This window comes from Podarcis erhardii (genome assembly GCF_964252035.2).
Source record: "Podarcis erhardii genome assembly, chromosome: 8".
Lineage (NCBI taxonomy): Eukaryota > Metazoa > Chordata > Lepidosauria > Squamata > Lacertidae > Podarcis > Podarcis erhardii.
This window is the reverse complement of record NC_138499.1, coordinates 67900252-67915327: the sequence shown is the minus strand read 5'-3', so window position 1 is coordinate 67915327 and position 15076 is coordinate 67900252. Positions and strand designations below refer to the sequence as shown.

General features: G+C 40.8%; 1 protein-coding gene across 2 annotated transcripts in view; it reads left to right on the top strand.

Moving 5' to 3' along the window:
* The window catches only part of GMDS (GDP-mannose 4,6-dehydratase), a 298993-nt gene that overhangs the window by 81613 nt on the left and 202304 nt on the right, over positions 1-15076 (top strand). For both annotated transcript variants that reach the window (XM_081873145.1, XM_081873146.1), the window contains exons 5-7: positions 1392-1584; positions 2094-2198; positions 14692-14819. In XM_081873145.1, the coding sequence (XP_081729271.1) occupies positions 1392-1584; positions 2094-2198; positions 14692-14819 (426 nt within the window). The remainder of the gene's footprint in view (positions 1-1391; positions 1585-2093; positions 2199-14691; positions 14820-15076) is intronic.

Below are 15076 nucleotides of genomic sequence, written 5' to 3'. Positions count from 1 at the left end.
TTCAGAAGGAAATAATGTGTAAAACTCTATAGGGCTATAAGGAACTGCCTTATACTGACTCCAGTATTTTGTCAGTCCTGGCAAAGTTTGGGGGTAATTGTTTTCAGCCTTTTAAAAGAAAACAATGTGCAGGGGACAGGGTGGTATGGTCACCCCTTGGGAATCTCGTGCATGCCAGCACCACCAATCCTGTCCAACTATGCCGCCCCTGCTATGACAACCACTTAATGATCTCTTTCATTATCCCATCAATGAACAGAGAATGACTTCACCTTTGGACCTTTCCAATATAGTATATATGTATATATATGCTTGTAATAAAAGCAGTTTCTCAGGAAACCAGACCCACAAATCTCTATTTGCTTTAGGGTTTCCAGCCTTATGCAGGCCTGCCCTATCTTCCTCCTTTTGCGGCCGAGTTTTTTTTTTTTTTTTTAGGCAATCCATTGTCCTTCAGCTGTCTATATTAAGCTTTAGCTCCTGGAGAGGTTGCTAATACATATCCAGATACCTAGGTCCTTGGGGAGTCCTCTCAGTAGCCGTGGGGAATGTTGAGGTGTGGATAAAGCTGCCACCTTTTCTGGCAAGGTTCCTGTGCCTTTAATAGTTGTAGAATTGGGGAAAATTCAACAAATAAAGCTCCATCTGGCAGAGTGGTGGAGGTGGAAGAAGCTTTAGTTTCCGATTTTCCAACAGCCATGCGGGTGATAAAAGACGTAAGACGTGTGAGGCCTTTAGAAAGATTCGTGTGACTTGCACAAAAGTACATTTAAGTGTATTCCGACTTGCTGAATTGAAGTGGCAAATTTTATTTCTGCTTCTAAAGTAGAGCAATTCATATTGCAAATGAAAGTTTGAAAGTCAAGATGCTATTCCCTGTGTAATGTGAATGGTGGTAGCAATAGCCTTCTCAGTTTCAGTGTTAAGCAACTTTTGCGATTGTGGTGGTAATTTAGCAAACAAAAGACACTCGTCTTTCCTTTATACTTTTGTGGCTTTCATTGTAGGTTAACCTGAAGTTTACTGATTAGAATATCAGTCTAATGAATAACTTTGTACAGATTAGAAGTGAAATCAGTGCATAGCAACACACACTCAGATAGTTTCTCTTCGGGAAATAGGACAGAACAAAGATCCATGAGAAAAGGATCCACATTTATCTGATGCTCCATATATATATCTCTGCATCTATATGCATGTAAGAATGAAATTTGCAAAATTTAAAATTTAAAAATGCCTCATATGCCTATGGCAAATATATGTGTGTTTGTGTATGCAATCTTGCAGTTTTGCTAATAAGCATGGTTGAAACCTTAAGTGCAACAATTTAATGCTGAAACATTTTGCCAAGTATTTTAGTGTTTGTTCGGTCTTTATTTCTGCTGTGACAGATATCTTTTGATTTGGCTGAATATACTGCTGATGTTGATGGAATTGGCACTTTACGGTTGCTTGATGCTATCAAGACATGCGGCCTCATAGACTCTGTGAAGTTCTACCAAGCTTCAACAAGTGAGCTTTATGGGAAAGTGCAAGAAATACCGCAAAAGGAGACCACTCCTTTTTATCCCAGATCACCATATGGTAAGTATGTAAGCTTATGTCTATGCTTGTCCCTGCCTACATATTGCATCCTAATTAGCTGCCATGAAGCACAAAGTTATTTGTGCTGATGGAGGCACAAAAGTTCGAGGCAAATGGGAGTCTGGCATCACAAATCTTGAGGTTGCAACCAATTTTAGATCTTAACTTATTTTCTGGAACGACAGTTTACAAGCTGGCCTGCTAAAACTGAAGGCTTTTGTACCAAAGTTTAAAGTGAAGGCAGTAACATTTTCTACATTCTACTCTGCATTTTTTCCCCCTCCACATTTCTTACCCAGTACAAATCCTACAATGTGAATGTGATCTGTCACTGCTTGTTGGATATAAGCTACCATTTCCATTAAAAACCTTACTTGTTTTTCCTTAAAGCATTCTCTCTCTTTGTGAAATAAAAATAAAAATGGAAAGATGGAAATAATGTGGTTTTGCCTATTTGGAGAGGGGTTAAATTAACATTTTCAATAAATAAGCTACAATTATTGTTATAGGGGCAGCCAAGCTATATGCATATTGGATTGTGGTGAACTTCAGGGAGGCCTACAATCTCTTTGCTGTGAATGGTATTCTCTTCAACCATGAGAGTCCTAGGAGAGGTAAGAAAAATATTGAAAATTTCTGCGTTCTCTTGTGCATGTCTGAACAGGAATGCATTGTAACTGGTCTCAAGAAAAATTCTAAACCCACATAATGAAAGCTTTCACATATAAAATAATTATTCATTTTGTGGACAGGCTCAAAACACTATATAATAGTTCGGGGGGGGGGATCAGTGGCAGAATTGATGGAGTTGCAAACTTTCTATTTCACTGAAATAAAATAACCAATTTCCAATGATAGGGTTTATCCAAATAGCAGCGCCTATTGCTCACCTAGTGCAGGTTTCATGTTAAGATCGCCCTCTGACAGCCTCACACCTGTGCTCTTTTGTTCATTGGCTATAAGGAAAAATATGCCAGGATCCATACCCATCAAATCAAGGGCACAAAAAAAGAAAAACACCCGTAGACTATTGATTACTGTGTTCCACTTTCCCCATCGTTTGAAAGGGCTCTGGGGGTAGATAGAGAAAATGTGTGTGAGATAGTGAGTCAGTGTGTACGTGTGAAAGACAGGAAGCGTAATGTTCATTATTGTAGAACTTATTTTGAAACGGAGATATAAAATAACACGAGGCACTCCTACTGCCACTCCTTTCCCACGGCACTTTTACACTATTTAAATGTATTTCAGCTGCCATCCAGCCATTCCCATTTCTGAATGGCAGAAACAAGTCAAATATCCTTCCACAGGGTTCTCAGAGTGATTCACAATGATTCCTAGACAGTGGGGGACTGTCTCCCAAAAAGTCAGACAGGGGTGCTTCTGCTATCATTTTACAAGCAGTCTATTTTGATGCAAGAGTGAAGAATACTAGAGGTTTAAAGGTGAGAAAACCATTTAGGACCTTTGCTGCTATATAAAAGAACAGAGGTTTGTTTGCCTAATTATAACATTTGCTTTCAAATTAAATAAAAAGTTTGTAATATGAATCATCCAACTTTCCAAAAATGTCCTGCACGGTTTCTGATATTTCTATAATTGGGAGTAACCTGGATTTCATATGGAGTAATTTTCAGGTCAGGGTGCCTCTTTAAAGAGTGTGTTATGGTTTTGAGAAAGAAGAAAGATTTCTGTATTCATCACTGCCTTTGATCTGCAGGGTTTCTTTGACATTCTACCCAGCTCTGAGACTACTTCCCACTGAGTTTCCAGTCTTATAGTTCTCTCTGATACATTTATTATCCCTCTGGATATTGGGAGCCTGAGATTCTAAGTTACAGACCTTTTTCTTTTAGAAATATGTGTGTACATGTATATGTGTGTGTGCCACTTACTGATGAACAAGAACTTTCTCTCCTAAAATGCATTCAATTCTGCTCCCATTAGAACATGAACAAAAGCAGTTAGGAGAGATCTTTGTATGAGACTGGTGCCATTGTGCCCAAATAGTTAGTGTGAAATGCATGCATATCTTGTAATTCTGGAAAGGAGAGAAATATTGTTTTTCTTAATTGCTTAAGAGCTATTCAGTTTCATAACTTTATCAACACTAAAACACCTACGTAGTGTGGGAGGTGAAAAAGAGCAAATTGTAATAACATACGTCCTGAAAATGGTGGAATGTTCTCAGTATAGTCTTAGTCATTCAGGAGTCAAAATAAAGGGGGCTTGAGCAGAATAGTAAGTAGTTGTTTACTATTTCATTATACTTGATAAGTGCCCCCCCCCCAAGCTTTAAGACAAAATAAGTTTTCTTGCTCAAATTTGTAACAGTGAATTCAGGTGGTTCCATGGTGGAAATTGGAGACTTTCACAGACCAGAACTGCTTCTGCTCTGTGAACTAACATGAAATATTTTGATTTAATTTTTAGATGACTATTAAAACATAACTGAGTTGATTTTAGAACTGCTGCATGTTGACAACAATAGTCATTCAGAAAAATCCAGTGGACCTTTTCTGCTGTTTTTTAGAGAAGGAAAAAAACATTAGGAGCTTCCTCAAACTGACAACATAAAAAAATGGAGGAATTTACTGTTTCAGTGAAGCAGCTGAGTGTCCCCTCCCCTAAACAAACAACAGCACAATTCTTAATTTTTCAAATAGCAGAGGAACAGCAACCAGTGTTCCTTCTTCACTTTGAAAGATAATTCCCCAATGGGAATAACACATCATGATGTAGTGTAATTCCCAGGGAATTCTTTGTCATATTCTATTCAAATGACGAAAAAGCACTGCCAGACTCTCTCCGTTGTGGCACCCATGCTTTTATTGTTTAAAAACCTAGCTACAGTTGAACACATTGTCAGAGTTGTAATCTGCTTCCCAAAACCAAGACTTGCTTTGATGCTCTTGCCAATGTGGACTCTCTCTCTATCTCTCTCTCTCTCTCTCTCTCTGTGTGTGTGTTAGGAAGGGAGCAAGGCTTCCAAAGTCAGAGCTTCCAAAACAGATCGAACATTCGGCATCTCATATCTTACTTCTGAATGAAATAAAAGGACAGATTGTCAAAATCATGTAATTAGAACTTTGTAATAAGATAATGACTAATTCACATATCCTCTGATCATAGCCAAGCTATAACTGATGTCCATTATTCATGCAACATGTCATATAAATCAAAATTTTAAGATCCAGTAGCTTTTGAGTGTTTGTGTCATTCACATCCCTGCAGTTAACAAACTGGCTTATATCTAACACTAGAGCAAAGTTCTCAGGACATTTAGATAGCAGTGTATGTTGCTGAGCAGGGGCCAGCAAACTTTTTCAGCAGGGGGCTGGTCCACTTTCCCTCAGACTTTGTGGGGAGCAGGACTACATTTTGGAAGGGGGGGGGGAATGAACGAATTCCTATGCCCCACAGATAACCCAGAGATGCATTTTAAATAAAAGCACACATTCTACTCATGTAAAAACATGCTGATTTCTGGACCGTCCGGGCCATAGTTAGAAGGCGATTGGGCCGGGTCCTGCCCCCGGGCCTTAGTTTGCCTACCCATGTTGTTGAGCATTGTGTCCTAAGGCACTGTTTGATTAATTAAAAGTGTATTTGCTTAATTTCACATACATTTTATCCCACAAATAAAGGCAAAGGACCCCTGGACGTTTAAGTCCAGTCAAAGGCGACTATGGGGTTGCGGCGCTCATCTTGCTTTTAGGCTGAGGGAGCCGGTATTTGTCCGCAGACAGCTTTTCCAGGTCATGTGGCCAGCATGACTAAACTGCTACTGGTGCAACGGAACACCGTGATGGAAACCAGAGCACACAGAAATGCCATTTACCTTCCCGCCGCAGCATCTGCTTTCAGTGGTGTGCTTTCAAACTGCTAGGTTGGCAGCAGCAATGGGATCTCACCCCGTTGTGCGGATTTGAACCGCCGTCCTTCTGATCAGCAAGCCCAAGAGGCTCAGTGGTTTAGACCACAGTGCCACCATACCAAGGACAATAAATACAAGCATCTCAGTGCAGGGCTTCTTCTTACTCTATCTGTGACCCTTGATTGATCCATATTTTTTTTTGAAACAGACTTTCCTTGGATGCCTAGGTCAGTCGTTGTCAATTATGTTGGGGGGGGGGAGAGAATCAATAGTATCATTTAACATCAAAAAAGAAAGCGAAACTCTCAGTTGATTTAACTGTTCAGCAAAACACAAAGTACTTCAGTATTCTCCTTAATCTTTAATAATTATTGCTCCCTGAGCCTGACCTTGTGTTTAATGTTGTACAAACTATTTAAAGACTGAATTAAGTTTCAGAAATAGTTGTTATAGGGGAAGCAAAGCTATTTGCTTTCCTTTGGTGAAAAGATATCATTTCTGCTAGACTGATTGCATTCATCTGTTTCTGGGTAGTCCATAAGTTTACTTTAACATGGCAAGAATGAATAACAGGGGGAAAAATGTTTCATGGGAGTCAAGTAAGACATTGCAGAGGTAAGAAACCCAATTGCATTGCTTTACAGTCATTTGTCTTGTCCCCATTCCCTAACAAATGACAGCTTGGATCAAAAAACTTTAAGAGGCTTTCCTGCTTTCAAGTAATGAGAACAACAGAAACGTTCTAACGATGGGCGGCTCATAACGATGCCTTTCCTTCTCTGACATGGCTACCTGCCAGTAACTGTTTTGTATAAAAGCTGCTTTGTATAATAAGTTATATAAATTGGCTTTGCATAGCTTCTTGATTGTCACTAGATTTATAATAATAAAGCTCATAAAAGCATGCTCTGTGAAGACTGACATAGCAACATGTGACAGAAGAATATTAGATGTTAACCTCCTAAGCCACATCTTTTGCTTTAAGATGCTGCTGTTTTGTGGAGTGCCTGTGCAATACGTCTGACACAAGATTAGTATATGTAGTGATAAGCAGGACAGGTGAAATATTTCTGGGTCTTGGAAAGTAGAAGGGCAAGGGTAACCATGTCTCTGTGGTCTGTGACATATCCACTCTCCCCAGTCTGAGTCTTTGCTCAGAGAGAGTTAAGATTATTGGTGAAGATTAGCTGAGCAGTTGTTCCCTTCCCTTCAGCTGCGTAAGGACCTCATACAAGTATCTGTCATACTTTGACTTAAAATCTTTCTTTAAGGTTGGTAGAGATGACCTAGCTACCCTGCGGTGGGAGGACTCACCTCTGAAAGAAGAGACTAAGCACATTCAGCTAATCATGCAAGATTTCCGATTGCAGGGGCTTCTAGCCATGCTCATCTGAATGTACCTTATTTTTCACTCTATAAGACGCACTTCCCCCTCCTAAAAAGTAAGAGGAAATGTGTGTGCGTCTTATGGAGCGAATGCAGGCGGGAGGCTCTGCTCAGCGCTCCCTTTAAAGAGCCACGTGGAGCGTGTGTGCGCAGCGATCCCACTTGCTGTCCTGGCTTCTGCCTTCGCCATGCGCAGCCTCTTTCAGGCAGGGTTAGCCTTCATCCCACTGCCCGGGAGAGGCTGCACACGGGTATCCCATAAGCCAGGACAGCAAGAGGCTATCCCAGAAGCCAGATCCCTCTTGCTGTTCTGGCTTCTGGGATTCAGAATATTTTTTTTTCTTGTTTTCCTCCTCCAAAAACTAGATGCGTCTTATGGTCTGGTGCGTCTTATAGAACGAAAAATACGGTACTTAGAATATCCCTTCAGCCCCACATGCTGAACGCACATTGGTCAGGAATACAGAGATTGGATGTTTGGATGTGTTGAGAGAAATTTGGCATACCTGGTTCCCATGCCCCCTAGACCGGTTGTGCCCTCATGTGTTCTGCTGAAAGTCGGAATGCATGTTTAGGGTAAGTTAAGGAGAAACAAAGAATCGCAGAATCGTAGAGTTGGAAGGGACCCCAAGGGCCATCTAGTTCATTGCAGGAATCTCAGCTAAAGCATCCATGACAGATAGACATCCACCATAGTTAAATAGTATAGATCTTTAGATCTTGGGTTTTCTCTGTGCTATTCATTTCACTTGTATTGTCTGCTTCTCCAGAGAAGCGGACACGGAGCAATGGTTCCAAACTACAAGAAAAAAGATTCCACCTAAACATTAGGAAGAACTTCCTGACAGTAAGAGCTGTTCGACAGTGGAATTTGCTGCCAAGGTGTGTGGTGGAGTCTCCTTCTTTGGAGGTCTTTAAGCAGAGGCTTGACAACCATATGTCAGGAGCGCTCTGATGGTGTTTCCTGCTTGGCAGGGGGTTGGACTCGATGGCCCTTGTGGTCTCTTCCAACTCTATGATTCTATGATTCTATGATTCTATGATTCTATTTATAATTTGAGACTCTTTCCTTCCTTTTTGGAGTTCAACACTTTTGCCATTCTGTTAATCTCGTGTTTAAAAATCAGGTATGTATCTAAATAATACGCTGGATTCAGAGAAGACTGTGTGGCTGAGACTGGCAGAAGCTGACTTCCCTGCTCCTCAGGCAACCCCCAGAGCATCTGAAAGGTTTTTCCCAAGGGAAAGAAAGGGGACATTGCTAAATGGGGTGCAGTGCGGTGCTGCGGTCTGAGAGCATCACAAAAAATCATGAGGCGGCAACTTCTGCTAGTGTAACTCCCCCTCATAGCAGCTGCCTCTATCCAATTTGGGGGTAGTCCCCCCAGCCACACACACCAGAGCCCAATATTATGATGATTGAAGAGCAATCATAATAAGCTTATTTTAAAAGGCTTGCTGCTGGTGAGTGCTTGCAAGAAGATTGTAAGTACCTTTTCCTAGAACATGCATGCTTGCAAATGATCGGTTTTCAAAGTTTAACATTCCTTCAAGCAAGCTTGCTTTAAGTTTTGAGTACCTACAATTTAAGTAATGTTGCTTTTGGCAGAGCTTGGTGGGCAAATAAGGCAGCAGCTCTCCCATCGTAGTGGTGCAACGAGGCATGACAATTTCCCAGTGTCTTGTCTTGCTTAACCAGGCCTGAAGGGAGATCCAGCCCCAACAGCTCACAAATATTACCACAATCAGTGAGGCAGCAGATTGGAAAATATGAAGTCTCCAAGGCCTGAATTCCTTCTATAAGGAACAAGGTCAAAGAGGAAATTGTTTTCTTTTGCTTTCAAAACTTAATGAGAACACTGACTTTCCACTGAAAGGCAATGACTTCCAAATTTAGGATGTGTGGTTCTAGATTCGTTTCTGCGTTCAATGGAAACCAAGTTATTGCTCGCTTAATATTTTATATTCAGTTGTGCTTTTGTGAGGGAAGTGATCTATGAAGAGACATTTTGCTGAAATCTTCTAAATCAGGCTTCCTCAAACTCGGCCCTCCAGATGTTTTGAGACTACAATTCCCCTCATCCCTGACCACTGGTCCTGCTAGCTAGGGATCATGGGAGTTGTAGGCCAAAAACATCTGGAGGGCTGAGTTTGAGGAAGCATGTTCTCAGTGTTCTGATTGCATTGTGTTTCTTAAAGAACGTCAATTCTACTCTTTGGTTATCATGATTGTTCTCAGGTGAAACAGTTAGGCCTGTGTATTTATTGGGAGATATTCCAAGCATCTTTCAGCACATGTGGGTTTGTTCACAGTCCCCTTTTCCTGTGACCAATTTCCTGTTAGAATGTCATCTGCATGATTGTAACCCCATAGAGCAACTGAGGGTGTGTTCACATTACCAGTGAAGTTGCTTCCCCCAATGCCTTTTACAGCTCTTTCCCCTGCTGCCGCCCCTTCCCGCCACCGCCAGCTGTTCACATCAGTACAGCTTCCCTGGTGTCAGATTAGTTTCTGTTTGTGTACACATCGCATCTTGACTAAAGAAGAATTAGGAATGGCTTAACAACCGCAGTCAGTGTGAAGGTTGTTTGAGAAGCTACAGCAGCATCCTCCCAAACAAAGTGCAGGATACATATGCATTTTAGATAACACCATGTGAACAGAGATTAAAAACCCAGCACTGGAAATGCAGTGAGTGCACTGTTAGCAGGGATGTGAATACAGCCTCAGACTTTCAGGAACAGAGACACTTCTTATGTCATTTCTCTGGAGCAGGAGAAAACAAGCTTGCTCCCTCTTCCATGTGACAGCCCTTGAGATATTTGAAGATGGCTGTTATATCTCCTCTCAGTCTCCTCTTTTCTAGGTTAAACATACCCTGCTCCCTCAACCATTCCTCATAAGGCTTGGTTTCCAGACCTTTGATCATCTTGGTTGCCCTTCTCTGCACACGTTCCAGCTTGTCAATATTTTCCTTAAATTGTGGCATCCAGAATTGGGTGTGGTCTGACTAAGGCAGAATAGAGTGGGACTATTACTTCCCTTGACCTGGACACTATACTTCTGTTGATGTGGCCTAGAAGAGCAAAAACTTTTTCTTTTTCTTTCTTTTATTGCTTCATTGCCCTGTTGATTCATGTTAAGCTTGTGTATGGTTTCTTCTTTTTCTAGCAAGAGAACTTAAGGCTACAAAATGCTACCCTTTAAATTACAAAATTTTAATTATTGAACTCAGCCTGGTACGCAGGCTGAGACCCTACCTACTTGTAGACTGTCTCGCCAGAGTGGTGCATGCTCTAGTTATCTCCCTCTGGGACTATTGCAATTCGCTCTACATGGGGCTAATCCAGAATGCGGCAGCTAAACTGGTGATGGGGAGTGACCGCTGAGACCATATAACACCGGTCCTGAAAGACCTACATTGGCTCCCAGTACGTTTCCAAGCACAATTCAAAGTATTGGTGCTGACCTTTGAAGCCCTTAACGGCCTCAGCCCAGTATAACTGAAGGAGCGTCTCCACTTCGTCGTTCAGCCCAGACACTGAGGTCTAGCTCTCAGGGCCTTCTGACGGTTCCCTCACTGCGAGAAGCCAAGTTACAGGGAACCAGGCAGAAGGCCTTCTTGGTAGGGCCTCCCATCAGATGTCAAGGAAATAAACAACTATCTAACTTTTATAAGACATCTGAAGCCAGCCTTGTTTGGGGAAGTTTTTAATGTTTGATGCTTTATCATGTTTTTAATATTCTGTTGGGAGCCGCCCAGAGTGACTGGGGAGGCCCGGCCAGATGGGTAGGGTATGAGTAATAAATATGATTATTACATTTTTTCTGATACCATTTCTCTCTGTGGCCCTCTGTGCCACCTCACGTGCTGTCTGAGGGGGTCCCCCATCCCTCTGCAGCAACTTTCCAGGGGGCACGGGGAAGGCGGAATAAACAAAAATCACCTTCCTCCCCATTTGTAGATCCATCCCATTATTTACTTTTTTAAAAAATAAAAGCCTATTTTTTAATTATCTGGTTCGGACCAGGAGAAGTGGATATATTTACACTGTACGGCCCTTGAAATACATTACAGTGGCAGCTAATTCCCATATTTAGTAAGTTCCCTGGTATGCAGAGACCTGGGGCCATCCATCTCCTGTATACTATTTGCAGTCCTTCAATTGTGTGTGGAACTGGTAGCTCTCAACCATTCTTCCAAACATATTTAATGTTCCCTCAAGAGGTAATCATTGCAGAACGGAAGCTTTCATGATTGAACCCAGTAGGTCAGGCACTAAAACTCACTGCAATGCACATGATGATTACAGATCTCGCTGCTGATACAAAGTATGGACATGCAGTGCTGAAAGCTATTAGATTCACTTGCTAGATTTTTTGCAGTCTGCAACCTGGATTGTATATTTTTATTTTCTTGGGGAGTTGTGGGCGGGGAGGGGAGGCTTGCTAAAGAGTATTTCAGCTCTTGGTTAATCAAACTGCAGCATGATTATGTTCCAGAATGCCAGAAAGCTGCTATAAAGCTCAAAAGTTGACACAGTAATTTTCAGAAAAGATATAATAAAATTTCTTGTGTTGATTAGAATATTCTCTGCATATTTGGAACTCTTGGTTCCTTTTTTGCTATTATAGGTTTTCAGTTGAGCAGCTAACCTTTGATCTACCGCACAATAAATCTACTGATAGGGAATATTCTATTTTTATTTTTTATTTATAATTTTCATTTACCGTATTTTTTGCTCTATAAGACTCACTTTTTCCCTCCTAAAAAGTAAGGGGAAATGTGTGTGCGTCTTATGGAGCGAATGCAGGCTGCGCAGCTATCCCAGAAGCCAGAACAGCAAGAGGGATTGCTGCTTTCACTGCGCAGCGATCCCTCTTGCTGTTCTGGCTTCTGAGATTCAGAATATTGTTTTTCTTTTTTTCCTCCTCCACGTCTTGTGGTCTGGTGCGTCTTATAGAGCGAAAAATACGGTATATATTACAACAATTACTCAATCATAATTTTAACATTTCAAGCTCTGACTCCCTTCCCCCTCTTTCTGTGGTTCTTTACATTTCTTTTCATCTTCCTGCATACGCCAAGTTATCTCAACATATTCTTTTATATATCTATTCCCATTTATATCCCGTATATATTTTGAAACTGCAGGTTTTTACACTAATTCTGCCAATGTCTTGATTTGTTTACAGTTCGTTTGGAAATACTCAATAAACCATTTCCATTCCTTTATTTTAAAAAATTATACTGATTTCTTACTCTTCAGGTAAATTTTGCCATTTCTGTGTAGTCCATTAACTTCTGTATCTATTCTTCTCTCGTCGGGACCTCTTCTTCCTTCCATTTTTGGGCAAATAATATTAGTTATGGAATATTCCAGTGCTTTTTTTCTAAAAGAATGTTTAGGGGTACTCTCATTTTCCTACTCATATTGAAATCTTGCCCCTCAATGAGGCCAAAGTTAGATTCACAAAATGTTTAGGGGTATGCATACCCGTGTACCCCCCCCCCAAAAAAAGCACTGGAATATTCTAAATGTACTCACTTGATAGGCTAGTTGGCTGTAAAACTCTGCTTTGTGTGAAAAACTTACAGATCTATTAAACCCAAGAAGAATCACTAATTCTTCTAATCCACTAATTCATTGCTAATCCAGTCTTTCTGCCATTAGACTATACCTTCAAAAGGATAGAATTTTATTTTGGGGTGAGGTTAATTCCCCACTTCACACAACTAGAGGAAGCAGGACTGTGCTGTTGATTCCAACCCAAAGCCTATGCAGCCCTGTTCAAAGGCAAAGCTTACCTATGTGGCCCAAGAGTGACATCACGGCCTGTTGTGGAACATCTAGGCTTCATTTCGCATGCCCTAAATCTCAGGGGAATACCCCTGTTCATATACAGTGGTACCTCTGGATGCAAACGGGATCCGTTCCAGAGCCCCGTTTGCATCCTGAATAGAACGTAAGATGTGACTGCGCATCTGCGGGTTGCGTTTTGCCGCTTCCGCGCATGCACGTGATGTCATTTTGAGCGTCTGCGCATGCGCAAGCGGCGAAACCCGGAAGTAGCGTGCTCCATTACTTCTGGGTCACCGCAGAGCGCAACCTGAAAATACTTAACCTGAAGCTACTTCAACCCGAGGTATGACTAGGGTCATACAAGGATCTAGGACAGTGGTTCCTAAACTTTCCCCCCATGGACCACTTGAAAATTGCTGTGAGCCTTGGTGGATCGTTTACTTATTTTCTTTTCCTGCTTGTTGTGGCCGTTGCAATATGCTGTGATATATACTGTGTGGCTTTTAATTGTATTTTATTGCTTTATTATTATATTATATTATTATATTATATTATATTATATTATATTATATTATATTATATTATATTATATTATATTATATTATATTATATTATATTATATTATTATAGATAATTTATTATTTATACCCTGGGCTCCTTACAGCACATATAAAAAAATTGTAAAACATCAGACATAAAAAATTTCCCAGTATTTCTCATATTGTGTAATTATATAGAATTCAGATTTTAAATGTCCCTCGCAGACACTCCACAGACCTTCTGAATGAAGCTTGTGGACAACTCTTGGGACTCAGCTAGATTGCGAAGAAAAACATATGCATTGTTTATGCATTCCAACCCTGCAACACCAGATGGCACTGTGAAGTCCCATTTTTGCTAACCCGATTTCTCACGCAAAGTTTGCAACACGTTTAATTGAAACACTTCTTCGATGTGTCTCGATCCAGCCTGGGTTTGTGGACCAGGGCTTGGAATCCCTGTTCTAGGAGGCATACATCCTCTTCCTTGGAGTTGTTTTGTGGCTCCTAGACTTCAGACGTCACATAGTTAATTATCATCATAATGGGCAGATTCTTTTTTTCCCTTTTTTCCTAATTGTTTTTTATTTTCCAGGTATTGTGTATTTTTTTTCCGTACTTTTGTATTTGTAATTTTTTCCTTTTTATTCTGTAATTACTTTCTTTTTTCTGTTTGTAAAACCCCAATAAATATCTTTGGGGGGGGGGGGAAACAAAAACAAAAAAAACATAATGGGCAGATTCTTTGGACTGAGCACTTCTATAGTCTTAAGTTTCAGTGGACTCTGGACTGTTCAACACATGCATCTTTATTTGGGTCTGCTTGAGCTTCAAATGAATGAAGGGCAGAGGTGTCTCCTTCTTGCCCTCTTGAGAGCTCTAAAGCAGGCATGGCCAAACTTGGCCCTCCAGATGTTTTGGGACTACAATTCCCATCATCCCTGACCACTGGTCCTGTTTGCTAGAGATGATGGGAGTTGTAGTCCCAAAACATCTGGGCCATGCCTGCTCTAAAGAGTTCTGAATTTTCACATTTGCTACTCCACAAATGACCGCTCAGATAACAAGTTACAGGTGACGGAGATCTCATTTCTCTTGCTAAACATTTTAGCATGCAAATTTCTATTTCACCCCAACTTTTTGAAAGGCCCAAGCCTTTAATGTTTGGGTTGCAGTCTTGTTTTTATTTTCTTATTTTCAGAAGTCTCTATCTGAATTTGCTTTTCTTGGCCTCGTGCCAGATTTAATACTGAAGCTTCAGATTAGGGATGCTTAGAGTTTCAAAGAAAGTTATTTGATGAGAGACTATAGCTAATGTGACATGTATGTTGGCACTCCTTGGCTTTCAGAAATGATAAATGATGACAGAATTTAGGTGATTGATACAAGGAGGAGGGAAGGCTGAAAGAAATTATCATAAACTGTATTTCTTGGGATCAGCTATCAGACAGTTACCAGACAGTTTCTAATCCCGTTATGCTATCTTTCTCTTTATTTTAGGGGCTAACTTTGTAACTCGAAAAATTAGTCGTTCCGTTGCTAAGATCCACCTGGGGCAACTGGAATGTTTCAGTTTGGGCAATCTGGATGCTAAGAGAGACTGGGGTCACGCCAAGGACTACGTTGAGGTATGCTGTTGGTGAAAAGTGTACTTTAAAGTACTGCTTTTTGTATGCTTTATTGGAACTGCTTCAGAGAAAATGTACATCACACAGAGATATACCTCTAACCAGACATTTCTCTCAGCTTATCTAGAGAAATAATGCAGAAGACTACCTCGTGCATATTAAAAATAGATTTTCAGGTTTACATTCTTTGCTAAATTCTTCTGAAAGGGGGCTGGAAACTAGTATTCATGAAGTATCCCTCTGTTCACCTCCAAAAT